The sequence below is a fragment of the Chlorocebus sabaeus genome, chromosome 15 (genome assembly GCF_047675955.1).
Source record: "Chlorocebus sabaeus isolate Y175 chromosome 15, mChlSab1.0.hap1, whole genome shotgun sequence".
Taxonomy (NCBI): Eukaryota; Metazoa; Chordata; class Mammalia; order Primates; family Cercopithecidae; genus Chlorocebus; species Chlorocebus sabaeus.
The window spans coordinates 81,848,575-81,875,734 of NC_132918.1; the positions used below are offsets into that span (position 1 = coordinate 81,848,575).

The 27,160-nt window shown below is 41.2% G+C and overlaps 1 protein-coding gene across 3 annotated transcripts; it reads left to right on the forward strand.

The window, feature by feature from the left end:
• On the forward strand, nt 1-26,470 carry KNG1 (kininogen 1). 3 transcript variants are annotated; one of them, XM_073023742.1, is made up of 11 exons: nt 1-377; nt 1,942-2,052; nt 3,940-4,024; nt 6,862-7,034; nt 8,789-8,896; nt 13,354-13,438; nt 14,322-14,494; nt 20,953-21,060; nt 21,180-21,266; nt 23,712-23,789; nt 25,762-26,470. In XM_073023742.1, the coding sequence occupies exons 1-11, from the start codon at nt 183-185 to the stop codon at nt 25,840-25,842; spliced, it is 1,284 nt and encodes a 427-aa protein (XP_072879843.1). In that variant the 5' UTR covers nt 1-182; the 3' UTR covers nt 25,843-26,470. The 3 variants fall into 3 exon arrangements, with proteins under 3 accessions (XP_072879843.1, XP_072879844.1, XP_072879845.1); XM_073023743.1 differs by lacking the exon at nt 8,789-8,896; XM_073023744.1 differs by lacking the exon at nt 25,762-26,470 and having other exon boundaries at nt 70-377; nt 23,712-25,589.
• Nucleotides 26,471-27,160: the final 690 nt, after the last annotated feature.

Consider the following 27,160-nt stretch of genomic DNA (forward strand, 5'->3'; position numbering starts at 1 on the left):
ATTTAACCTTTGGGAACAGGGCAACTAGCGTATGGCAGCAGGAATCCAACCAGTGCCCTGAGTGCTGAGGCAGAGAGGAGGACAGAAAACGAGAGGCTGGAGATTGTCAAATTCAGTATCCCAGTCGCCTCTTGATTCTTGGTGAAACCACCCCTCAGCTCCTAGAGGGAGACTGTTAGATCATGAAACTAATTATCATCCTTTTCCTCTGCTCCAGGCTGCTACTAAGTTTAACCCAGGAATCACAGTCCGAGGAAATTGACTGCAATGATAAGGATTTATTTAAAGCTGTGGATGCTGCTCTGAAGAAATATAACAGTCAAAACCAAAGTAACAACCAGTTCGTACTGTACCGCATAACTGAAGCCACTAAGATGGTGAGTGAACTGTGTTTAACCTTGAAGTCACTTGGGATTTGTACTGTCACTAGGAGCCCAGGCCTCACACACACACACACACACACACACACACATACACACCACCACCACCACCACTACCCACCACCACCACCACCCCACACCACCACCACCCACCACCACCACCACCCCACACCACCACCACCCACCACCACCACCACCAAAGATGTGATCATCAAAGGTAGAAGCTTACAACTTGTGGAAAGACTGAACCACTCTCTGGCCTGGGGTGGGAGGGCAGAGTATGACTCGTCCTCAGGCAGATTGGCTTCCTGATCAGAGAAGTAGAATCTAGGGTGAAATGAAACAAAAGTAAATGGAGAAATCTGAACGGGACCAAGTAGAGAGGGAGAATTTAGGAATTTAGTTAGACTGCAGCAAAAGAATTCACTGGGTCTCTGGCCCTAGGCTAAAAAATACAGACCTCCAAACCTTAAATGGGAGGGGATACTGAATGGGTCGTGTCTAAGAGGAGTCAGGAATGAGTTTAGTGCAATTCTACGGAATTAGACAGAAGTCTGTATGGCTGAATGTACCAGGTTTAACAGCAATGTTTGTTTTTGATATTATTGCAATGATGTACTCCAGTAGGAGATAAATCCTTGCAGGATGCATGGTTCAAAGAAATATCAATCTTTCAAGAGTATGTTTAAACAAATTTCACTATAAAAGACTACATCTCTGGGACAGCTAAGCAATTGGTTACTTTAGCAGAAAAAAAAAAAAACTAACCATATGACAACATGGGGATAAAGGAAAATAAACACAGTGGACATGTTATTTTTTCTGAAAATAAAATTGAGCCATTTTGTTTCACAATCTAGTACAGTCATGTGAGAAATTCTGCTTCTTGGTAATCTCAAGCAACAGTTTATTTGTGGTGTGGTACCCAATAGATTGTGGTGGGTACGGTTGTAAATATACAAAAAACATTAAACTGTATACCTTTAGAGGGTAAATTTTATGGCACGTCAATTATATCTCAATAAAGCTGTTTAAAAAAGAAAAAGTAGGTAACAAAACAAACCAAATAAAAGTACTAAAATCACCCATAATTAATGCCACCATACAGAGATAACTGTTAACATTTGTTTAAGGTTTTCTTGTTTGCTTTTTCTAATTCGTAAAAGTCACATATGTTCATTAGGGGAAAAGGTCACTTAGAAATGTTTGCTTGAAGAAGAATGTGAAAGATAATTATAATCTCACCACTGACAGACAAACATTTTAACAGCTTGCTGTGCATCTTTCCAGACTTTTAAAAAACATAGATTTATATATAACCCGGTTTTTACAAAAATGGGCTAATACTATGCATACTGCTTTGTAACCTTTAAAACGACATTGTGAGTATGTTATAAACATTCTTTCACATAAATGTTTATGATACAAATATAAATATATTTTAAGTGAATGCTTTGCTCTCAAGTCAAAGATCAATATTCCTAACTTTACTGGAACCCACTAGAATTATTTGCTATCGGGTCAGTTGGATGAACCCTGAGTATCTTTGGCTGCTTTTCAGGTTCGCTCTGACACATTTTATTCCTTCAAGTATGAAATCAAGGAGGGGGATTGTCCTGTTCAAAGTGGCAAAACCTGGCAGGACTGTGACTACAAGGATGCTGCAGAAGCGGTAAGTGTATTGGCCATTCTTGGGTCTTCTGTTTTCTCCGTTGACTCTGCCAGATTTTTTTACTCCTGCAGAAATGATGACTACTGGTGAGCCTGTTTATGAGAAATGCAAATAAACATTCCAGTGTGTAGAAAAGTCAGATGCTTTGTATCTGTGTTCTTGTATAGACAGAAAAATTGTGGAGAAGCCAGCAGTTAAACATGGAGCAAGCCTTTCCATGAGAAGGGAGCTCTAGTGTCCAAGTCAGAACATGTGACTCAGACTCCAGAGAGACAACAGATGGACATTTGGGCCGAGCCGAAGGGCTGGCGAGGGGAGGGCCTGGGTGCTTCCATTGCACAACCTTGATTGCAAATCTTGACTCTGCCTTCCATTGGCTGTGTGATAGCGGGTGAGCTGTGACCTCTCAGAACTGGCACTCTCCGCTGTATATGGGAGATAATACTGACCTCATCAGGTTGTTGGAGGATGAAATCAGATGAATTATGCAAATAACTTTGATAACAAGGCCTATCTTAACCAAATGCCTAACATATAGGCCTGGCACACCATAGCCGGTTGTTTTGCTTTAATTAAGGAAGATTTCAGACAGTATCTGCCTCGGAAGCAAGCCTCGTTTTTCATGGATTGATTCCCTTCTTTTATGTCAGAATGTAAAAGATGACTGTCAGTCATCTGCAGTTACCGAGCAGCACTGAACTCCAAGTCAGGAGTCTAGGAGTTTGCAGTGCTGGTGTTCCCTTCTCAATCGTCTCATCTGCAGGGTGGGGATAAGTAGCTGCTGTGCCCTGTGCTGCCTGCTTCTAGAGGCTGTGTGGATAAAGGGAGGTGTGCTCTATCCTGATGGAATAATATCTGTCACTTAGAATCCAATGGATATGACTGAAGAATGACAAGACAAAACAAAACAAAAACACTGTTCAACAATAACAATTAAACAACTGCCTATTGTTAAGTGCCTGCTCTGTGGTGGGCCTCTAGTAGGCAAACACAGCGTGCGTTTGCACACATACTGTTCACAACAACTCTAAGAGATAGATGTGTCCCATCTCCTACAAGATGGGTAAACTGAGACTTCGAGAGTCAAGGGGACATGACATAGGTAACAGCTAGCAACTGACAAGGCTGGAACCAAAAAACATTTTGACGCCAAGGTCCTTGCCCTTTCTATTAAGTTAAAATGAAGTTTATATGAACAGTATTAACTCAGTAAAGTTGAGAGGTAGATAACAGGAGTGTTTACCAGGCTGGTTCTAGACCTCTGCATCCATCTTGGTTAGAAAGAAATAGCTCCAGGGCTTAGCCAGGCACAGTGGCTCATGCCTGCAATCCTAACACTTTGGGAGGCTGAGGTTATTGGATCATTTGAGATCAGGAGTTCGAGACCAGCCTGACCAACGTAGTGAAACCCCGTCTCTACTAAAAATATGAAATTAGCTGGGCGTGGTGGCACGCACATGTAATCTCAGCTACTTGGGAGGCTGAGGCAGAAGAATCGCTTGAATCTGGGAGGCAGAGGTTGCAGTAAGCTGAGATCTCACTATTACACTCCAGTCTGGGTAACAAGAGTGACACTCTGTCTTAAAAAATAAAATAAAATAAAAAAGAAAAAGAAAAAAGAAATACCTCCAGGGCTCAAAACAAAGACTCAACCTTTAAAACCTTTTTACACTGTCTTTTCTCCAACATCTCATGAATATCAGTGGCTTATGTAATCATTAGGCTATAAAAAAACATTTATTCTCATGTCTCAAAACTCTTTTGGATAAAATCTTCACAAGTTCTGTTTTGTTTTGTTTTTTAAGGAAAGCCACATTTAGCAACAGTACTAGGTAGACTTTCCCATGTGAAAGACTAGGATAAATGATCTCTTTCTTTTCTTTTTAGGCCACTGGAGAATGCACGGCAACCGTGGGGAAGAGGGCGAGTATGAAATTCTCTGTGGCTACCCAGACCTGCCAGATTACTCCAGGTAGCTGGTTTATCCTCTGGCACTGCCCTGGTGGGAAATTAACCACTTCTGTGTGCGAGGAACACAACCTTGACCAGGCTCTGCTTGCTCCCAGAGGGCGGCAGTAGTAAAGCCATTTGCACAATTAGGGAGCATTGGGTGGAGCGGCAGAGCCCGGAGGGTGGGCCAGGCTTGTGACCCTCATGCCCTTAGGACTATCCCAACTCTTCCCGTGTGCTACATTGTACCTGGTGTGTGCAAGAGCTCTGCAGAAGGACCAGGAGACACAAGACCTGCCTGCCTTCTATTGTAGGCAGCATTCCAGAGTGAGGAGTGCTTAGGCTTTGAGGGCAGACCTGGCCTGGAATCTTTCAGAGCTCCTCGCCTTCTTGGCTGTCCTTTTCGTTGTCTAGAAAAGGGAGGTAACAGTACTTCCCACCTCACAGGACTGTCGTGAGGCTGAAATGAGATGATATGTCTGGAGGTACAATCAACATACTAACATATTAATCATAATAACATATTAGCAACAATAAGGATAAAAATAATAGCTAACATGTATTGAGTCTTTATGTCCCAGCCATGACTCGAAGCTCCTTACATGTATTAACTTCTCCTTCTTTTTTTCTTTTACTGATACATTATATTTTACATATTTATGAGGTACATGTGAGTGTTTTTTACATGCGTTGAACATGTAATGATCAAGTCAGAGTATTTGGGGTACCCATCACCCGGAATATTTATCATTTCTATGAATTGGTAATATTTCAGGTCCTCTCTTCTAGCTACTTTGAAATATACAATATATTGTTGCTAACTACAGTCACCCTAGTCTGCTATATAATATTAGAACATATTTCTTCTATCTAACTATAATTCAGTACCTATTTTACCAAGCTCTTCATTTCCCCCTTCTACTTCCCTACCCTGCTCAGCCTCTGGTATCAGTCATTCTCTTCTCTCCTCTATCTCCATGTGATTAAGTGTTTTACCTTCCACATATGAGTGAGAACAATGTACTTCGGTTGTTTCACTGAACGACCTCCAGTTCTGTCCATGTGGCTTTATTTATTTTTTTTTATTTATTTATTTTTTTTTGTTGTTGAGACAGAGTCTCGCTTTGTCACCCAGACTGGAGTGCAGTGGCCGGATCTCAGCTCACTGCAAGCTCCGCCTCCCGGGTTCACGCCATTCTCCTGCCTCAGCCTCCCAAGTAGCTGGGACTACAGGCGCCCGCCACCTCGCCCGGCTAGGTTTTTGTATTTTTTAGTAGAGACGGGGTTTCACCGTGTTAGCCAGGATGGTCTCGATCTCCTGACCTCGTGATCCACCTGCATCGGCCTCCCAAAGTGCTGGGATTACAGGCCTGTCCATGTGGCTTTAAATGATATGACTTCATTCTTTGTTTATGGCCAAATAGTATTTCATTATGCATATATACCACATTTTCTTTTTTTTTTTTTGTCTTTTTGAGATGGAGTCTTGCACTGTCACCCAGGCTGGGGTACAATGGCACGATCTTGGCTCAATGCAACCTCTGGGGTTCAAGCAATTCTCCAGCCTCAGCCTCCTGAATAGCTGGGATTATGGGCACCTGCTACCACGCCCGGATAATTTTTGTATTTTTAGTAGAGATGGGGTTTCACCATGTTGGCCAGGCCGGTCTTGAACTCCTGACCTCAGGTGATCTGCTGGCCTCAGCCTCCCATAGTGCTAGGATTACAGGTGTGAGCCACCGTGCCTGGTCCCCCACATTTTGTTTATTCATTCACCCTTTGATGGACACTTAAGTTGATTTCATATCTTTGCTATTGTGAATACTACTGCGACAAAGCTGGGAGTGGAAGTGCCCCTTTGATAGACTGATTTCTTTTCCTCTGGGTAGATGCCCAGTAGCTGGACTACTGGATATATGGTATTTGGTGTTTTCATTTTTCGAGAAATCTCCACACTATTTTCCATAGTGGTTGTACTAATTTACATTCTTACCAACAGTGTATAAGCGTTCCCTTTCCTCCATACCCTCCTAGCTGTGTTTGCTGCTTACACGGCAAGCAGCGAGAGCTTGGTGGGTGAAGAAGCCCAGCCTCCCAGGGGGTCCCTCCAGGTGTGCCGCTCACTCTTCAGCTACGTTACCTTTTTATGGACTTTGCCTCTATTGACCAGTAGGTTAGGGCTATCTGTTATGAACATTACTTGGTAATTTAATACAAACTCTTTTTAATAATAGCCATTCTAATGGGTAAGATGATATCTCATCTCATAATGGTTTCGATTTGCATTTCCTAATGCTTAGTGATATTGGGCATTTTTTCACATACCTGTTGGCCATTTGTATGTCTTCTTTTGAGAAATGCCTACTGAGATCCTTTGCCTACTTTTTAACGGGACTACTTGGTTTTTTTATTGGTGAGTTGATTAAATTCCTTATATATGCTGGATGTTAGTCCCTTGTGGGATGAATGGTCTGCAATTTTTTTTTTTCTTTTGAGACAGAGTCTTGCTCTGTCTCCCAGGCTGGAGTGCAGTGGCATGATCTCTGCTCACTACAACCTCCGTCTCCTGGGTTCAAGCAATACTCCTGCCTCAGCCTCCCATGTAGCTGTGACTACAGGCATACGCCACCATGCCCGGCTAATTTTTGTATTTTTAGGAGAGATGGGGTTTCACCATGTTGGCCAGGCTGGTCTTGAACTCCTGACCTCAGGCGATCTACCGCCCCAGCCTCCCAAAGTGCTGGTTTTACAGGAGTGAGCCACCATGCCCAGCCTCTTCTTTGTTTAGGGCAATGTATGTGAATGCTGATTGTAATCATTAATGCCGCGTTTTTGTCTGTTTGTCTGCTCTTTGCTAAGCCGAGGGCCCTGTGGTGACAGCCCAGTATAACTGCCTCGGCTGTGTGCATCCTATATCAACGCAGAGCCCAGACCTGGAGCCCATTCTGAGACACGGCGTTCAGTACTTTAACAACAACACTCAACATTCCTCCCTCTTCACGCTTAGTGAAGTAAAACGGGCCCAAAGACAGGTTTGTTCTTTAATTCTCTAGGTCACATAGTATTACTAAAATGTGTTAGATCTTTATGTTTAAAATGTATGATTGCATGGCTGGTGGTGTTTTCATGTGACTAGCACAGGAAGCAAAGGGCTTTCTCCTTAGTCAAAGTGAGTCGGATACCGCAACATGTAAAGTGAGAAAAGATGTCTAATCAGACCCCCTTCCTTTGACGTTTGATTTTAACAAATGGGTAATCGTCATTACAGGCTCTTCCTAGAGACAGTGAAAAGAAAAGTCATAGTGGCCTTAGGATTTTCAGAAAACTCTACTATCACCTAGTCATCATGAGTTAAACGCTGCTCCAAAATATTACATTGTGTCTACAACGGTCGGCGTGGCTTTCTGGCTACCCACTAAGTTACAGTTCCTGTATCATCAGAAAAAAAAAAAAGTAAATATCCATAAATCTGTTTTTTTGTTGGTTTTTTTTGGTTTGTTTTTTGTTTTGTTTTGTTTTGTTTGACAGTCTCGCTCTGTTGCCTAGGCTGGAGCAGTGGTACGATCTTGGCTCACTGCAACCTCTGCCTCCCAGGTTCAAGCGATTCTCCTGCCTCAGCCTCCCAAGGAACTGGGATTACAGGCATGCGTTACCACATCTGGCTAATTTTTGTATTTTTAGTACATGAGGGGTCACCATGTTGGCCAGGCTGGTCTCGAACTCCCAACCTCAAGTGATCCTCCAACCTCGGCCTCCCAAAATGCTGGGATTACAGGCCTGAGCCACTGCGCTCAGCTACAAATCTTCTTAATGATTCAGTACAACCAGAATTTCTTCCTTTTTTTTTTTTTTTTTTTTTTTTGAGACAGAGTCTTGTTCTCTTGCCCAGGCTGGAGTGCAGTGGCGCTATCTCAGTTCACTGCAACCTCCACCTCCCAAGTTTAAGAGATCTCCTGCCTCAGCCTCCCGAATAGCTGGGATTACAGGCACCTGCCACCACACTGGGCTAATTTTTGTATTTTCGGTAGAGACAAGGTTTCCCCAAGTTGGCCAGGCTCGTCTTGAACTCCTGACCTCAGGTGATCCGCCTGTCTTGGCCTCCCAAAGTGTTAGGATTACAAGCACGAGCCACCACGCCTCGCCCACCCAGACTTTTCTGATAGTTGACTGGGTCGCTTGTATTTCAGCCTCTTATTATGAGTGATTCCCTTTGGTCAGTAACATTCTCTGCATTTAATGAACCTTACAACTTGCTTTCATGTGAGCATGCTTTACTCAGTGATGTCCATATAGAGCTATCAGGGTGGGAGAGGCCCAGAATAAAGTAGGAGAAATCTTACTACTTGGTAACCTGGGAGCCTGAGGACCCAGCAGTAAAGACCACTCCCCTCCAAAGTTTTCTTTGTCCATCTAGAAGGGCATTATTATTTTATGAAATTCAGTAAACCTTTCTCTCTGCAGCCTGGCAGAGGAACTATTGTTAGGATTTCCAAAACTGGCTGAAAAATAGCAAAATATATATATTGCTTGTCATTTTCAGATGGCTAGTGGTATGTCTGTGTGTGTATAGTGTGTGTGTGTGTGTGTGTGTGTGTGTGAGAAATGTGAGAGTGTTAAGGTGCTCAATGTTTATTCAGCATTTTTTTGCCTAGTAATAATAATAATTTATATTTCTTGAGCACTTTTTATATTGCCACACAGTTTTCTAACCTCCTCATAACTTTCATATCCCACAGCGAATAATGTTTAAACCGCCCTTTAAATATTCAATCTGAAATTGTTTCAGGTGGTGGCTGGATGGAACTTTCTAATTACCTACTCAATTGTGCAAACGAATTGTTCCAAAGAGAATTTTCTGTTCTTAACTCCAGACTGCAAGTCCCTTTGGAATGGTGTAAGTGGGCAAAAATTTAATGATAAAGTTCTTAGCATTTTGTTTACATTCTGATGGTAACTATCAAGCTGAGTGGGAAGACCGTCACGAAAATTTTAGATGACATTCAGCAATTCACATTCACATTCACTCGGGAAGCCTAAAGCTCACATCACTGGTCAATCTGCCTTACCTACCTGGCCAAAGAATCTGCACAGCTAGCATTAAAGATTTTTTTATAACTTTATTTTATTTTATTTATTTTTTGAGACAGAGTCTCACTCTGTTCCCCATGCTGGAGTGCAGTGGTGCAATCTCGTCTCACTGCAGCCTCCACCTCCCAGGTTCAAGCTATTCTCCTGCCTCAGCCTCCCAAGTAGCTAGGACTACAGGCGCCAACCACCATGCACAGCTAATTTTTGTTTTTATAGTAGAGACAGGGTTTTACCGTGTTGGCCAGGGTGGTCTGGAACTCCTGATCTCAGGTGACCCGCCCACCTCGGTCTCCCAAAGTGCTGGAATTACAGGCGTGAGCCACCACGCCTGGCCAGCAGTAAGTATTTACAGAGTGTAACCAGGGACGACGAATAGACAAAATGCTTGAACTGTCAAGTGTATCTTCATTATGTCTCCACACTTTCCTATTTCCTTTTCTTCCCCGTGTGCTCAATGCCCATATGGTATTCCCTTGCTCTCCCCAGGGTTATTCTTCATGTCAAACTTTTCTCTGCTTGTTTTCTCATCTTCCCTTCCCTACCTTTATCTTTAATAAACAGACCCTGAGTCTCTAGCCCTTAGTGGTCCTTCCTAGCATCTTATCTTGTTATCTGAACCAAAATCACATTAAAATGGTGTATCTCAAGGTAGTAGTAGCCAGTGAATGTTAAGATGGCTAAGACATGATATGTGCCCAGGGATGTTTGCATTTGAGCAGAAGACTGTGCTTTAGGCAAGGAATTGCTGCAAGTCCTTTGATCTAGTAATTCTGCTTCTAATGCTTTTATATGGGAAATCCAGACCATAAGATGTTAATTTCAGTTGTTTTTTAATAGAAAAATATTGTAAATAAATTGTTTATGCAACATTAGAGAATGGTTAAGTAAATTACAGTATATCCATACAGAGTAAAAATACAACCCACAGAATGAGAGAAAATATTTGCAAGAGTTTAACATGATACAGCTATCAAAAATTTTTAATTTTTAGTAACATAGTAAAATGGTTACAATGTTAAGTAAAAAACAAAAAAAGTGGGATACAAAGCTATACATGCAGATTTATTTAAATATGTAAAATAAATGTAAATATAAAAAGTGATGGAAAACAAATTACGACAAAATATAGAATGTAGTTAACTTTCATTTGGAATTGTGGGTGCTTTTTCTTTTTTTTTTTTTTTTTTTTTTTTTTTTTTTTTTTTTTTTTTTTTGAGAAGGGGTCTTGCTCTGTCAACCAGTCTGGAGTGCAGTGGTGCAATCTCAGCTCACTGCAACCTCTGCCTCCAGAGTTCAAGTGATTCTCACGCCTCAGCCTCCCTGAGTAGCTGGGATTACAGGCGCCCGCTGCCATGCCCGGCGAATTTTTGTATTTTTAGTACAGATGGGGGTTTCGTCATGTTGGCCAGGCTGGTTTCGAACTCCTGATGTCAGGTGATCCACCCACCCTGGCCTTCCAAAGTGCTGGTATTACAGGTGCGAGCCACCACGCCCGGCCGCTTTTTCTGATTCTTTATATTTTTTGGAACTTTTTGATACCTCCCGAGTTTTCTAATTGAGCATGCATTTATTTTATTGAGAAAAAAGTAAAAAGAATGCTGTTAAGGGAGTAAAAATACAACTCACAGAATGAGAGGAAATATTTGCAAATCATGTATCTGACAAGAGTTTAACAAGCAGAATATATAAAAAACCTCTTTTTGTTCACAAAATAACAAGTATTAGAAAGGGCATGGAGAAATTAGAACTTCTGTGCATTGCAAGTAGGACTGTAAAATGCTGCAATCATTATAGAAAATAATTTGGCAATTTCTGAAAAACTTAACTATAGAATTACTATATGATCCAGAAGTTGCTCTCTTAGGTATATGCCCAAAAGAAATGGAAACACATATTCAAACACATGCTTACACGTGAATATTTATAGCAGCAAAGTTCATAATAGCCAGAAAGTCGAAACAACCCAAGTGTCCACCAACAGGTGAATGGATAAAGAAAATGTGCTATCAGGCCGGGCGCGGTGGCTCACGCCTGTAATCCCAGCACTTTGGGAGGCCGAGGCGGGCAGATCACGAGGTCAGGAGATCGAGACTATCCTGGCTAACACAGTGAAGCCCCGTCTCTGCTAAAAATACAAAAAATTAGCTGGGCGTGATGGCGGGCACCTGTAGTCCCAGCTACTCGGGAGGCTGAGGCAGGAGATGGTGTGAACCTGGGAGGCGGAGCTTGCAGTGAGCCAAGATCGTGCCACTGCACCTCCAGCCTAGGTGACTGAGCCAGACTCCGTCTCAAAAAAAAAAAAAAAAAGAAAATGTGCTATCATATATATACACAATGAAACACTGTTCACCCTCTAAAAACAATGAAATTCTGATACATGCTACAATGTAGATGAAGCTTGAAAATATGATGTTAAGTGAAATAAGCCAGACACACACACAAAATATTGTGTGATTCCACTTATATGAAACATCTGGAATAGGCAAATTCATAGAGACAGTGAGTAGATGTGAATTTGTGAGTGGAGAGGAGGAGAGAATGGGGGTGTATTGCTCAGTGGGTAGAGAATTTCTGCTTGGGGTGATGAAAACTTTTGGAAATGGTGGTGGGTTGCATGACATTGTGAATGGAATTAATGCCACCAAACTGTATCCTTTAAAATGGCAGATTTTTTGCTATACATGTTTTATCACATTTATCACACAGCACTTGGCTATGTTTGTTTATTATTCTTTTTTCCCCTCACTTCTGGGGACCTAGGCATAGGTTTTTCTATTTGTTTTTCTCCCGCTGTTTTTAAACTATGAACTCATGTCAAGTCAAAAATTAACTTAAAATGCTGTTCTGATAACACTATATGGAATTCTCATTTTTGTTATTTTGGTTTTTTTTTTTTTCCTTATCCAAGAAAGACCCTAACTTTATTGGCAAGCTTGTTTATATTTCCAAGTATATTATTTTTGTTTGTTTAAACATGCTATTAATTTTTACAGATTATTTTTTCTTTTTGGTGCTGAGGTGAAAGAACATGTTCTGTATTGTTTATGCTTTGTAAAATTTATTGAATCTTTTTGTGACCTGGTGTAAAAACAATGAACAATATTTGTATGATACTGGCTGGGCACGATAGCTCATGCCTGTAATCCCAGCAGTTTGGGAGGCCAAGGTGGGTGGATCACTTGAGATCAGGAGTTCGAGACCAGCCTGGCCAACATGGCAAAACCTCATCTCTACTAAAAAAAAACAAAAAAAATAGCTGGGTGTGGTTGCACACACCTGTAATCCCAGATACTTGGGAGGCTGAGGCAGGAGAATCACTTAAATCTAGGAGGCAGAGGTTACAATGAGCCAAGATTGCACCACTGCACTCCAGCCTTGGTGACAGAGAGAGACACTGTCTCAAAAAAAATATATATATATATATACACACACACACACACAAATACATACAAATTTTATGATACTTATGAAAGTATTTTAAATCATATGTAGCATATGAAAATACCATTTAAATAAATCTTTATCAAGTTATTCAAATCTTCTATGGTCTTATTATTTTTTCTCTTGCCCTTTCTTAGATTTGTAATTGCATACTAAATTTTCCCACCATGATTATTTCTATCCATTTCTCTTCATATGTGTAATTTTTTCTACTTTATGTATTTTGATTCCATGTCTTCCAGTCCATGCTTTTGAAAAATAAAATTATCATTTTTACTACCTTTATCATGAATTTTATTATCATGATAATAAAATTTTTTTTGATAATAAAAGTTTTTGTTATCATGAATTTTACTTTGTCCAATATTACTAATACTCTAGTTCCAGCTATGTTTATATTTGTCCCATGTAGCTTTGTTCATCTTTTATTTTTAAGCTCTATACATTGTTTCTATTATAAGATGATTCTTGAAACCGTAATACATTGATCTGGTGTTTTGACAGTCTGAAAGTCTTACCTTCTTTTTTTAGAAATTTACCTTTTTAGTTACATGGCTGTTATTTCTATACTAGATCTTCTTATTATCTTATTTCCTGCTTTCCATGTGCTTGTGTATATGCATGTATTTGTTGATGCTATTGATACTAATACCTAACTGTATTTTAGTATCTCTTTCACAGTAAGACTATGTTTTGTTTCTTTCTTTGCTACGCAATGATTTGGAAAGTACACATCCCTGTTTTTCAATTTTACTAGTTGTTTACTTTAAAGACTCTAAGAAATGTTTTCAACTGAGCACTTATATGCTTTTTAAAAACCAGGATACTGGTGAATGTACAGATAATGCATACATCGATACTCAGCTACGAATTGCTTCCTTCTCACAGAAGTGTGACATTTATCCAGGTAAGGAATAACACACGTTGGCACCACAATAGAGGAATAGCGGTCCCAGACAACTGGCTGGGTCTTTTCCTATAAGTTGTGTTTTGGCTCCCATGATATACTCCAAAGTCTGTGTAACCTGCAGACACAGATGCATCCCTTGATGAGATCACTGGACCCCTTCCCTGCCCAGTTGTGCTGCAGCTCAGACTGCTCTGCAAGTGGCCAGAATGGGCTATGAAGACAGAAGGGAAATGTATGACCCCTGGGTAAAGTTGGCCTTTGGGTACAATGCCAACTGGTCTCTCTTCTCTAAAAGTTGTCCTTAAGTCCGATGTTGTAAGTTGGAGAGACCTGTATTTTATTTCTTAGTACTCAGAATAAAACCCTTTCAATTAAGGTGTTTTTTTTCCTGCATGTTATAATGGGAGGAAATGGAGATAGTGTTGAGTTTGTGGTCAGGTCAGTGTTTCTTATAACAAGGGTGTGCTTTTCTCATACTTGGAAAACACTTGTATGTGTTCCACCATGAGTAGTCTGAAGCTGCCTGTTCACCACAACCACAGCACTTAAATTTTTCTCATGAGAGTCACTCCTTTAAATTAAGCATTGCTTTTTACAGTTTCCATCAAAAATGCAAAAATTCAGGAAAAGTGTAGCATTTTGATTGAGTTACTCGCACCTTCATATTGAAAATGTTTCCCTAAATACACTGTGCTCTGAGGAGGGGAAAAGAAGAGAGGCAGGAAGTGAAAGTCAGACAGACAACCTTCACCCACTCACTACTGGGCCTGGGCTCCCATGTGGCCCTTTATACATGTGGATGCTGGTTCCTGTGCAGGAGGGATGCTAGGCCAGGCTGCTACTTCAGTGTACATGCTGACTTAAAACCTGATCCTTTCAGGGGAGGATTTTGTACAACCACCTTCCAAGATTTGCGTGGGCTGCCCCAGAGATATACCCACCAACAGCCCAGAGCTGGAGGAGACACTGACTCACACCATCACAAAGCTTAATGCAGAGAATAACGCAACTTTCTATTTCAAGATTGACAATGTGAAAAAAGCAAGAGTACAGGTTTGTCAATTATGCTACAAAAGCAGTAACACTATAGTCTATGTGCAAATTGCTTACTAATTTTGCCACTGATCTTGGCTCTGTATTAGGAAATGATACATTTGATAATGTGATTTGGTGCATTCGATTTAATTAAGTGCCAGTCTCCCTGTATGCTTGATCCTGGACAGGTGTTTTACAACATTCTGTTTTCTATATGTGAAGGACTGAGGTGAGGATCAAATAAGTTAATATATGTCATATCACTTTTTCAAACTGTAAAACGCTATATAAATACAATAGCGGCTGGGCGCAGTGGCTCACACCTATAATACCAGCACTTTGGGAGGTCGAGGCGGGTGGATCACAAGGTCAAGAGATCGAGACCATCCTGGCCAACATGGTGAAACCCTGTCTCTACTAAAAATACAAAAATTAGCTGGGCGTGGTGGTGTGCACCTATAGTCCCAGCTACTCAGGAGGCTGAGGCAGGAGAATCGTTTGAACCTGGGAGGCAGAGGTTTCAGTGAGCCAAGATTGCACCACTGCACTGTAGCCTGGCAACACAGTGAGACTCTGTCTAAATAAATAAATAAATAAATAAATAAATGAATACAATAGCAACAGTGATACAATTAATAAAATTCAGAGCTAGGGCCAGCAAGACTTACTCTATGTCCTTCTAGACTCATCTCTCATTATAATACCACATAATGCCTTGGGCTTGGCCACATCAGGCAATCCATCACTACCCAGGCTCCAAACTCTCTTGCCTCCATGTCTTCCACCCACTGTTCTCTCTGCCTGGGATCCCGCTCTCCTGCAAATGGACCCTCTGGGGATTCATCTTCCTTTCATGCCCTGTCAATAGAAGATTGACAGGAGTGTCTCCTGGGAGTCAGGAGACTCAGTTCCACCATAGCATCAGCCACTCACATCCCAGATCACTCTGGGTGGTCATTCAAACGTTCTAAGCCTTTGTGGCCCCATTTGTAAAATGAGTAACTGTATTAGAAGAGTCCCCATTTGCCAGGCATAGTGGCTCATGCCTCTAATCCCAGCACTCTGGGAGGCCGAGACAGGCAAATCACCTGAGGTCAGGAATTCGAGACCAGCCTGACCATGGAGAAACCTCGTCTCTACTAAAAATACAAAACTAGCCGGGCGTGGTGATGCATGCCTGTAATCTCAGCTACTCGGGAGGCTAAGGCAGGAGAATCACTTGAACCCAGGAGGTGGAGGTTGCAATGAGCTGAGATTGCGCCATTGCTCTCCAGCCGGGGCAACAAGAGCAAAACTCTGTCTCAAAAAAGAGAAGAGCCTACATTTCTAGCAACTCCAATGGTATCTGATGGATATGATTATGGACAGATCCCTGTTTTAGGGACTCAAAATTGGCTTCCCTAAATACAAGCTAAAGAAAAATAATCAAAATAGAGCCAAATTGTTACAGCAATCCAACATAATCCTCATAATCTGGTGAAAAAAATTCTCACTAAAAAGTTCATGTTTTTGACTCAGAACTGAATTTCTAGGAATCTAAAATAGGAGTCTTTATATACAATGCTATTCACTGCAGTTTTAAGTATAACAGCAAAAATAGTAAACTGTCAAAATGATTAATATGAGAATGATTAGATCATGCCTGGCATATCCTCAGAATAGAGTGTTAAGCAGCAATTTAAAAGTATCTTTGTGAGGTGCTCTTGATATGGGGGATGTCTTGTGTTTTAATATTCAATGAAAAAAAGGAGTCATAAAATTGAATATGCATGATGTTATCAGTTGTGTTATTTTAAAGGACAGAAAATAATGTTAAAAAAAAAAAAAAAGGGGGGGGCTCACGCCTGTAATCCCAACACTTTGGGAGGCCGAAGTGGGTGGGTTGCTTGAGGTCAGGAGTTTGAGACCAGCCTGGGCAACATGGTGCAACTCCATCTACACTATTAGGTTGGTGCAAAAGTAGTTGTGGTTTTTGCCAAAGTAATGGCAAAATCGCAATTACTTTTGCATCAACCTAATAAAAATTCCAAAATTAGCAGGGTGTGATGGTACACACCTGCAATCCCAGCTACTCAGGAGGCTAAGGCACAAGAATGGCTTGGACCCGGGAGGCGGAGGTTGCAGTGGGCCGAGATCGTGCCACTGCACTTCAGCCTGGGCGACAGAGTCAGACTCCGTCTGGAAACAAACAAAAAAACGAATGTCTCATAGTCATAGGGGAGATTTTTAGATAATGGAATAACAGGCTACTTTAAACTTTCTAATTTTCTGTGTTACTTTTGTAACTGAAAAAAGTAAACAAACTAGATTAAAGTAAATCAATACTGACACTTTGATCTCTCTGCTGCTTGAGCACTGGTTTCTATCCCAGACATGGCCACCCTCTCTCTCGGATTTCATTGCCACATGACCATGTTAGGTTTACTTGAAAGGAATGCCAACCTATGCCATTCATGCTCTTGTCAGCTTTTAATTCTCACTTTATATTTTTGCTTTTTTGTGAAATTCTTTCTTTGTTTTTTTATTGTTGTTTTTTAAGAGAGACAGGGGCCAGACATGGCAGCTCATGCCTGTGATCCCAGTACTTTGGGATGTCAAGACAGGAGGATCACTTAAGCCCAGGAGCGAGACCAGCCTGAGCAACATAGCAAGACCCTGTTTCTACAAGAAAAGAATTAAAGGCCAGACGTAGTGGCTCATGCCTGTAATCCCAGCACTTTGGGAGGCCAAGGCAGGTGAATCACCTGAGATCAGGAGTTCGAGACCAGCCTGACCAACATGATGAAAAACCGTCTCTACTAAAAATACAAAAATCAGCTGGGCATGGTGGTGGGTGCCTATAATCCCAGCTACTCGGGAGGCTGAGGCAGGAGAATCACTTGAACTCGGGAAGCGGAGGTGAAGTGAGCCGAGATCACGCCATTGCACTCTAGCCTGGGCGACAAGAGTGAAACTCCATCTCAAAAAATAATTTAAAAAAAAAAAGAATTAAAAAATTAGCTGGGTATGGTGGTATGTGCTTGTAGTCCCAACTACTTTGGGAAGCTGAAGTGGGAGGATTGCTTGAGACTGGGAGGTCAAGACTGCAGTGAGCTATGATCATGCCACTGCACTCCAGCCTAGGTGACAGAGCAAGGCCCTTTGGGCAACAGAGCAAACAAAAAAAGAGAGAGTGTGTGAGAGAGAGATGGGGGTCTCACTGTGATGCCCAGGCTGGACTCGAACTCCTGGGAGCAAGCAATGTGCCCATCTCAACCTCCCAAGTAGCTAGGATACAGGCGCACACCACTGCTCCCAGCTCCCTTATTCTCTATTCTGAATGTTGTAGGAATAGGCCACCACGTATTGTATGTCAGAGGTTTGCCATCAAAAACAGAACCACTCATTCTCAAGCATGAATATCTAGTCTTCTTAGTAGTTACAGTTTTTTCTGTAGATTAACAAATCAACATTCTAGTATGTGTGTGTGTCTACATTAAGGATGCCAGGGAGACACAAAGAGGTAACCCATCAGTTAGTTGCCAAGTGAATCTGCATATTGTGAGAATTTCAAACTTACTTTAGAGAGATGAATCTTAACTGATTTTTGCATTTAAAGAGAGCAATTTGGCTGCTTGGACATAGTCACCCAAGGCAGCCTTGGTGGAAGCAGCCAATTGACTGGAAATCAATTAAACATATGATGAATTTGCTAAAAGCTAGTCTCCAAATGACCAATTTGCCAAATTGCTAAATATATATTTTATAGTTTTAATCTTGCCCTGGGTTTGCACATTTAGTCCTGTTTGGATGCATGTTGATTCCATGTTGGGTTCACATTTCAGATACCAAACACTTTCTGAATCTTCCATTTTCACACGTTAGTGATTGTAGTTTCATATACGTTTTATTTTGCCCTGCCACCACTGCTGCTGTCCCCAAGGCTGTTGATGCTCCTGTCTGCCTCTGCTGAGATGAATAAACTTCCAAGATCTGTGTGTGCACATGGAGAAATGTTTCCCTTGACAAAGTCCTAGAAATGTCAAAGAATACGTATACATCTAAGACTTGATGCAAATTGCCAAAATCACTAAATATTTGCAATGATGCCAATTTACACTCACATCACCTGGGTATAAGACACCAGTTGAGGCCAGGTGTGGTAGCTCACGCCTGTAATCCCAGCACTTTCGGGGGCAGAGGCGGGTGGATCACCTGAGGTCAGGAGTTTGGGACCAGTCTGGCCAACATTCTACAAAAAATACATTCTACATTCTACAAAAAATACAAAAATTAGCTGGTCATGGTGGCACTTGCCTGTAATCTCAGCTACTTCCGGGGGTTGAGGCAGGAGAATCACTTCAACTCAGGAGGTGGAGGTTGCAGTGAGCCAAGATGGTGTCACCGCACTCCAGCCTGGATGACAGAGTTAGACTCCGTCTCAAAAAATAAAAGCAAAAAGACACCAGTTGAGGATCTTAATTTAAATTCTCTTCCTACCAGCAGTGACTGAGGCTGCTTGATTCCTATGCCTGGCCAATGCCACGTATCATCAATTTTTGTTTTCATCTTTGCCTGCATGGAAGGCTAACAATGATGTCTCATTGCTTTTTTAATGTGCATGTTTTTGTTTATTAATGAAGTTAAACTTTTTTTCAGGCTTAATGACCATTTTAACTTCTTCTCTGAAATACCCGCTCACGGCTTTTGTCCATTTTTTAGTGTTGGGCTTTATATGCATACAGATATTGATTCTATATCATAGTTTTCCCAGCTTGCCTTTCTATTTTGCTGATTGTGATTTTTCAGAAGCAGTTCTCATTTTTCTCTAGTCAAGTGTTACTATTTTCCCTTCCTTTAGATTTCTTTCCTCTGCTTTTCATCTAAGAAAGGTCTTCCTCATACTGAGTTTTGGTGAATATTTATTTATTTGTTTTAGTTTAGTTGTGTTTTTGTTGTTTGTTTGTTTTTGTTTTGTTCTGTTTCCCAAAACAGAGTCTCACTCTGTCACCCAGGCTGGAGTATAGTGGCACAATCTTGGCTCACTGTAACTTCCGCCACCCAGGTTCAAGCAATTCTCCTGCCTCAGCCTCCCAAGTAGCCGGGATTACAGATGCCTGCCACCATGCCTGGCTAAGTTTTAGTATTTTTAGTAGAGATAGGGATTTACTATATGTTGGCCAGGATGGTCTCAAACCCCTGACCTCAGGTGATCTACATGCCTTAGGCCCCCAAGGTGCTTGGGATTACAGGCAGGAGTCACTGTTTAAATACTACAATTTAATACTAAATAATTTGGTTTAGAAATTGGGCCACAAAATATTTAATGGAAGATAGCATTGAGTAGTGATTAAAACTGTTGATAGAGATTAAAATAATTTTTTTTCTTTTTGAGAAGGAATCTCACTCTGTCACCCAGGTTGGAGTGCAGTGGCATGATCTCGGCTTACCGCAACCTCCACCTCCTGGGTTCAAGTAACTCCCCTGCCTCAGCCTGTCAAATAGCTGGGATTACAGGTGTGCACCACAATGCCCATCTAATTTTCATATTTTTAGTAGAGGTGGGGTTTCACCATGTTGGTCAGGCTGGTCTTGAACAGCCTGCTTTAAGTGATCCACCTGCCTCAGCCTCCCAAAATGCTGGAATTACAGGCACGAACCACCACGCCCAGCCTAAAATAATTTCTTAATATTAAAAATAGTAAGAGAACAATAAAAACCCCAAATAATTTTTCTAATTACAAAATTTAATCCGCATAATTTCTATAGTAGTACTAACTCAGTATTTCACCAATTCAAGATTTGGCAGGACAATAAGGCATGTTTAAAAACATTTTAAGTTTTTCTTCCTATTCCTGTTAGATTCTTAGATATTACAACTTGAGTCCTTGAATTACCAGTGAATTTAACAGCTGTTGGACAATAAAACTCAAATAAATACATAAATAAATAAAGATTATAGGCCAGGCATGGTGGCTCATGCCTGTAATCCCAGCACTTTGGGAGGCCGAGGCGGGTGGATCACCTGAAGTCGGGAGTTCGAGACCAGCCTGACCAACATGGAGAAACTCCATCTCTACTAAAACTACAAAATTTGCCAGGCATGGTGGCGGGCAACTATAATCCCAGCTACTCAGGAGGCTGAGGCAAGAGAATTACTTGAATCCAGGAGGCAGAGGTTGCGGTGAGCCAAGATCATGCCACTGCACTCCAGCCTGGGCAACAAGAGCCAAATTCCGTCTCAAAAAAAAAAAAAAAAAAAAAATTATAGCTTGCTTATTTCTTCCCCCATTTAGAAAAGGAAAGGGGAGCAACTGACAGCCAAGTATTTTAAATATGCATGCCAAGCTTTAATGCCAAACATTTGTACTTTTTAAATGCAACTCTGTAAGTTGGTCAATTAAAATTTCAAGATTCTCCCTTAAAATTTCTTGAAGATAAATGATTTATTATGCAAATATTTTTAAGTGTTTACTTTGTACTAATTAATTTTTCAGGTGGTGGCTGGCAAGAAATATTTTATTGACTTTGTGGCCAGGGAAACCACATGTTCCAAGGAAAGTAATGAAGGGTTGACCGAAAGCTGTGAGACCAAAAAACTTGGTGTGAGTAGTCATGCACCTGTCTACTTTTTCACTGGAAGCCTATTGGATGTTTTTAGAATCATTTGTTCAAGTATCTCATGAATAACACTGTCTCTTTTGATTTCTGTTTTTATGGATAGCAAAGCCTAGATTGCAATGCTGAAGTTTATGTGGTACCCTGGGAGAAAAAAATTTACCCTACTGTCAACTGTCAACCACTGGGAATGGTATGATTCTAATTACAGTCAGCGTGGGGTCGGTTCTGCTCATTCTGAAAATCCATATTTGGGGGCTGAAAATGAACCATTACCAAAATGAATTGGGGAGCTACCTTTTTAAATGGGGAGTAACTCTCACACTTCTGTGCTGATGTCTGTTTAATGGCTAGAAAGGAGAGTAACAATCCTCCTGATCACTTCTCACACATTGTCAGTGTCTCAGTGAAGCTTCTATAGACTCTCTCCTAGTGCATTGCAGTCCTGCTGTGGGGGAGCAACACTGGCTATGCCAGGTGTACCTGAGGCCAGATACAACACTCCACTGCATTTTGCTGACATGCAAGGACCATGTGGAAAATGCATGGCTGGGAGTGGTGGCTCATTCCTGTAATCCCAGCACTTTGGGAGGCCAAGGCAGGCAGATCACCTGAGGTCAGGAGTTCAAGACTAACCTGGCCAACATGGTGAAAACCCTGTCTCTACTAAAACTACAAAAATTAGCCGGGTGTGGTGGCGCATGCATGTAATCCCAGCTACTCGGGAGGCTGAGGCAGGAGAATCTCTTGAACCCAGGAGGTGGAGGTTGCAGTTAGCCAAGATCCTGCCACTGCACTCCAGCCTGGGCAACAAAGAGCGAAACTGTGTCTTCAGAGAAAAAAAAGAAAGAAAGAAAAGAAAAGAAAAGAAAAATTCAGACTTGCAAACCCCACTTCACAGCTACCGAATTTTAACAAGATCCCCGGGGGATTCATATGCATCAATCAAGTTTGAGAAGCATTCTTGATGTCATTTTTCTATTTTAAGTCTTAAAAGAACTCTGGGACATAATAACACTTTCCTTATTGTCAAGGATGAGACACTAAAAATTAGAAAGACTCTGAGGTCCTGAGTGAATAATGACATTATCAAATGCTTCCTCTGTCCCAGGCACTATACTGAAGGCTTCACCCACATTTTCCAGTCCTCCTTATAACTCTGTGAGGCAGGTGCTGCTATTATTTCTATTTTACAGAAGACAAAAATGAAGCTGGTGGCACTTGGATTCAAATCTTAGTCAATTCAGAGTCTACCCTTTTCATCACAATGCTGATTACCAGTAGGGTCTGGCTTGACTGCAATGACCATGTTCTTTGCATCACCAAACACTGCCTCCAATTAACACATTCTCACAGGTAGCAAAAGTGTAGGTAGAATCAATCCACAAATCGACTTCTTTGATGCAAGTTGCCTCTTCTCCCTCTTTTCTGATTTGGTCTTTTGTTGTGTGTAAGTATGTAGATAGTCTAACACAAACATTGTACTAAGGCTGCATTTCAAGTTTGCAAATATGTCTCAGTGTACTTCAGTACAACAAAGTGATCATAGATACATGCTCCCCATATATTCAGTTCATAAAGCCACTTAGGGCCTTTTAGGATAAAAGCAGTGATGGTGGTAATAAGAGTAGTATCAACAATTAAATACTGTGCTTGCATAAACATAGGCCTAGAAGATACCCTAGAGTTGGCCGGGCGTCATGGCTCACACCTGTAATCCCAGCACTTTAGGCAGGCGGATCACGAGGTCAGGAGAGCGAGACCATCCTGGCTAACACGGTGAAACCCTGTCTCTACTGAAAACTACAAAAAAATTAGCCGGGCGTGGTGGCAGGCACCTGTAGTCCCAGCTCCTCAGGAGGCTGAGGCAGGAGAATGGCGTGAACCCGGGAGGCGGAGCTTGCAGTGAGCCGAGATCGCGCCACTGCACTCCAGCCTGGGCAACAGAGTGAGACTCCATCTCAAAAAAAAATAAAAAGAAGAAGATACCCTAGAGATTAGCTAGCTTAACCACCCAATTTTTCCAGATGAAGAAAAAATGCTCAGCTTATTTTACAGTGTTTTTTGTTGTTTGGGTTTTTTTTGTTTGTTTGTTTTGGTTTGTCTTGGGTTTTTTTTTTTTTTTTTTTTTTTGATAGAGTCACTGTCATCTAGGCTGGAGTGCAGTGGTACCATCTCAGCCCACCGCAACCTCCACGTACTGGGTTCAAGTGATTCTCCTACCTCAACCTCCTGAGTAGCTGGGATTACAGGCATGTGCCACCACACCCAGCTAATTTTTGTATTTTTAGTAGAGTTGGGGTTTCACTATGTTGGCCAGGCTGGTCTCAAACTCCTGACCTCAAGTGATCTGCCCGCCTTGGCCTCCCAAAGTGCTTAGATTACAGGCGTGAGCCACTGTGCCTGGCCATTTTACAGTATTATTAAGAACAATAATCAATGTCCACAAATTTTAAGGTCAATCAAAAGACAAAAAAATATTATTCATCCTTTCTGGAATATTAATACAGTATTTAAACTCTGGAAAACACCTCCCCCATTGTAAACTAAGATAGAACTGCCAGATCTCAGTGTTTCTTTCCTTCATTGATAGCATGATTTTTGCAGTAATACTTTCATCTTAATATTTTCTGTTTAGATCTCATTGATGAAAAGGCCTCCAGGTTTTTCACCTTTCCGATCAACACAAGTAGGGGAAATAAAAGAAGAAACAACTGTAAGTCCACCCCACACTTCCATGGCACCTGCACAAGATGAAGAGCGGGAGTCAGGAAAAGAACAAGGGCGTACTCATAGACATGACGGGGGCCATGAAAAACAAAGAAAATATAATCTCGGCCATGGCCATAAACATGAACGTGACCAAGGGCATGGGCATCAAAGGGGACATGGCCTCGGCCGTGGACACCAACAGCAGCATGGTCTTGGTCATGGACATAAGTTCAAACTTGATGATGATCTTGAACACCAAGGGGGCCATGTCCTTGACCATGGACATAAGCATAAGCATGGTCATGGCCATGGAAAACATAAAAATAAAGGCAAAAAGAATGGAAAGCACAATGGTTGGAAAACAGAGCATTTGGCAAGCTCTTCTGAAGACAGTACTACACCTTCTGCACAGATACAAGAGAAGACAGAAGGGCCAACACCCATCCCTTCCCTAGCCCAGCCAGGTGTAGCAGATACCTCTCCTGACTTTCAGGACTCTGATCTCATTGTAACTATGATGCCTCCTACACCACCAACTCCCACAGAGAGTGATGACGATTGGATCCCTGACATCCAGATAGAATCAAATGGGCTTTCATTTAACCCGATATCAGATTTTCCAGACACAACCTCCCCCAAATGTCCTGGACGCCCCTGGAAGTCAGTTAGTGAAAATAACCCAACCACAAAAATGAAAGAATCTTATGATTTCAATCTTGCTGATGCCCTTTATTAATGTATGCAGCTATGGGTATTTCTTTAATATTTTATTAAAGTATCAATATCCCTCTCTCCATTGTCCAAATGAAAATGTTCTGATATAATGCACCAAAAACTGTGCAGCTTCAGAACAATCTAAAGAGAAGTGGTGAGACTCTCGGTGCAGACACCATCAGTCTCCATGGACTGCATAAAATTGTGTGCCACAATTCTGAATCTTTTCTGAATCTTCTCCCCAAGTTTTCTAAACTAGCACAGTAAATGAACAAACTAATGTGCCTTATGGCCCGCTGCAGTTGGCTTCTCTGATAACAATGATGTACCTTGCAACATATGTCATGAATTTTCATACAAAGATGCTTGACATTCTTAATAAACTGTGGCACCTGGTCTTTGAATGTGTGTGAAAATAAGGGAAGTCAAGAGATTAAATGGTGAACTCATTAATGGAATAGAAATAAGAAAAACTTCCAGATGTCAAAGAGAAGTAACAAGAAAGAAAGAAAGGTTGGCCAAAGGGAGGAAAGGGGGGACATAAATTAATTGACTTTTTGTTCCCAAAATGGGCTAGTTATATCAAATAAGTACTCCCACTTCCCTTTCTGAGTGAGAGTGTTTCTCACAAGTCAGTAACTTCTGTTTACTCATTAACTACACTTTGCAACAGGCTTTCATAGAGGAGTATTCTGTTTATTTTTGCTGAACCTAGATTGAGTAATTCTTAGTTTACAGAAGCTCCGACCTTAATGATAAGGATGAAAAGCAGAGGGAGCAACATAGAAGCAGGCTTGCTAAGAAAACTTTTTAAATAATTGACAAGGGAATATTATGGAATGTGATGCAAAGTTTTTTCCGAAATTTTATGAGGAAATTATTCTCTAGTCTCACTTTATAATCTTTTTGCTATGACTTTGAAGACCACTGACTTTTGAGAAAGAGAATAATAGGATTATCTTTCATTGCCTTATACTGCAAAGAAGGTATATGCTTTATAACCAATGTTGTCTTTTGCCTAGAGAAACAAGATATGGCTTTAAATAGCTACAATCATCTTTGGATGTATATGTCACTGCTGCTTCAACTTTTTGGATGCATTTGAACCTCTGAGTTTGTCTTTCATTTTAAATATTGTCTGTTCTTTTAAATAAACAACCACAGATGTCAGGAAAAAGTCTTACCTTGTCAACTGGTTGCTCCACTTTTTAAAAAAGATTGAATGATAACATCAGATTAACTGCATTTTACTATACTTACAGAGTCACCTAAGGTCCTGCGAGTACAAGGGTCGACCCCCAAAGGCAGGGGCAGAGCCAGCATCTGAGAGGGAGGTCTCTTGACCAATGGGCAGAATCTTCACTCCAGGCACATAGCCCCAACCACCTCTGCCAGCAACCTTGAGAGGAAGGACAAGAAGAAAGATGGGATAGAATTTAAATAGAGATGAATGCCATTTTATCACTCTGCCTCTGGGGGAAATAAAGATCAGTCTTGATGTTCTCACTCCTGGTTAATTCACAGTGGTCTCCTTTCGGCCATACCCATCCTGCAGCCAATTCCAGCTGGTCAGAGAGTCAGTGCTGTGGCTTTGCCATGGAGGTTCATAACCCAACACTGGAATATTCTCTAACCAAGGCAGAAGTGCTTTGGCAGGACTTCCTTTTAGCACCATGGGTGCTAAAAGAAGAGTTAGTAGGTCATGCTACTAATATAAGGACTCTTTCTACCTTCTCTTCTTCCTCTTTATCCAGATTTCCAAGCCTTAGCTAAGAGTAATTTGGCTTGTTTAGTATTGTTTTCTTATAGTCCAGTTAATTACCAAAAATATTTTTAAAATCATCTCTGTTAATACCATGTCTACCAACTTCTCATTATCAGAAAATACCTAACCTCCAAAGAAATTTGAAATTATCTTTCTGATCCAGGTAAAGAAGCGAATAGAAAATCAATAAAATAAAAAGTGACAGACATTTTAAATTTTCTGTAATAAAAACATTTATTGGGCTGGGCATGGTTGCTCACGCGTGTAATCCCAGCACTTTGGGAGGCCAAAGCGGGGGGATGACCTGGGGTCAGGAGTTTGAGACCAGCCTGGCCACATGGCAAAACCCCATGTCTAATAAAAATACAAAATTAGCCGGGCGTAGTGGCACATGCGTGTAATCCAAGCTACTCCAGAGGCTGAGGCAGGAGAATCACTTTAGCCTGAGAGGCAGAGGTTGCACTTGCAGAGGTTGAACTACTGCACTCCAGCCTGGGTGACAAAATGAAATAAAACTCAGGCTCAAAAAAAAAGAAAAAAAAAAACAAACATTTATTGAACATCTATTACAGCCATTTGCTGTGCTAGATAATTTACTTTTGGCATATAACTTAATCCTCACAACCACTCTAAGGCCCTCGTGGTCATCATTCTTTTACAAGGAAACTGTAGTTCACAGTGCCTGGCCCAGGGTCACATAGTTAATAAGTGACAGGGCTGGCATTCAGACTTAGACCTTTTGAACTCCATTATACCATGTCATCTGAAGGCTTTATTATTAATGTTGTCATTACAAAAGACACACCAAGTCACTGACTACAGTCACAGAGACTCAATTAAAAAAAAAAAAAAAAAAGACATACCAAGATAATTTCTGACTCTGAGAGGATCCTTGT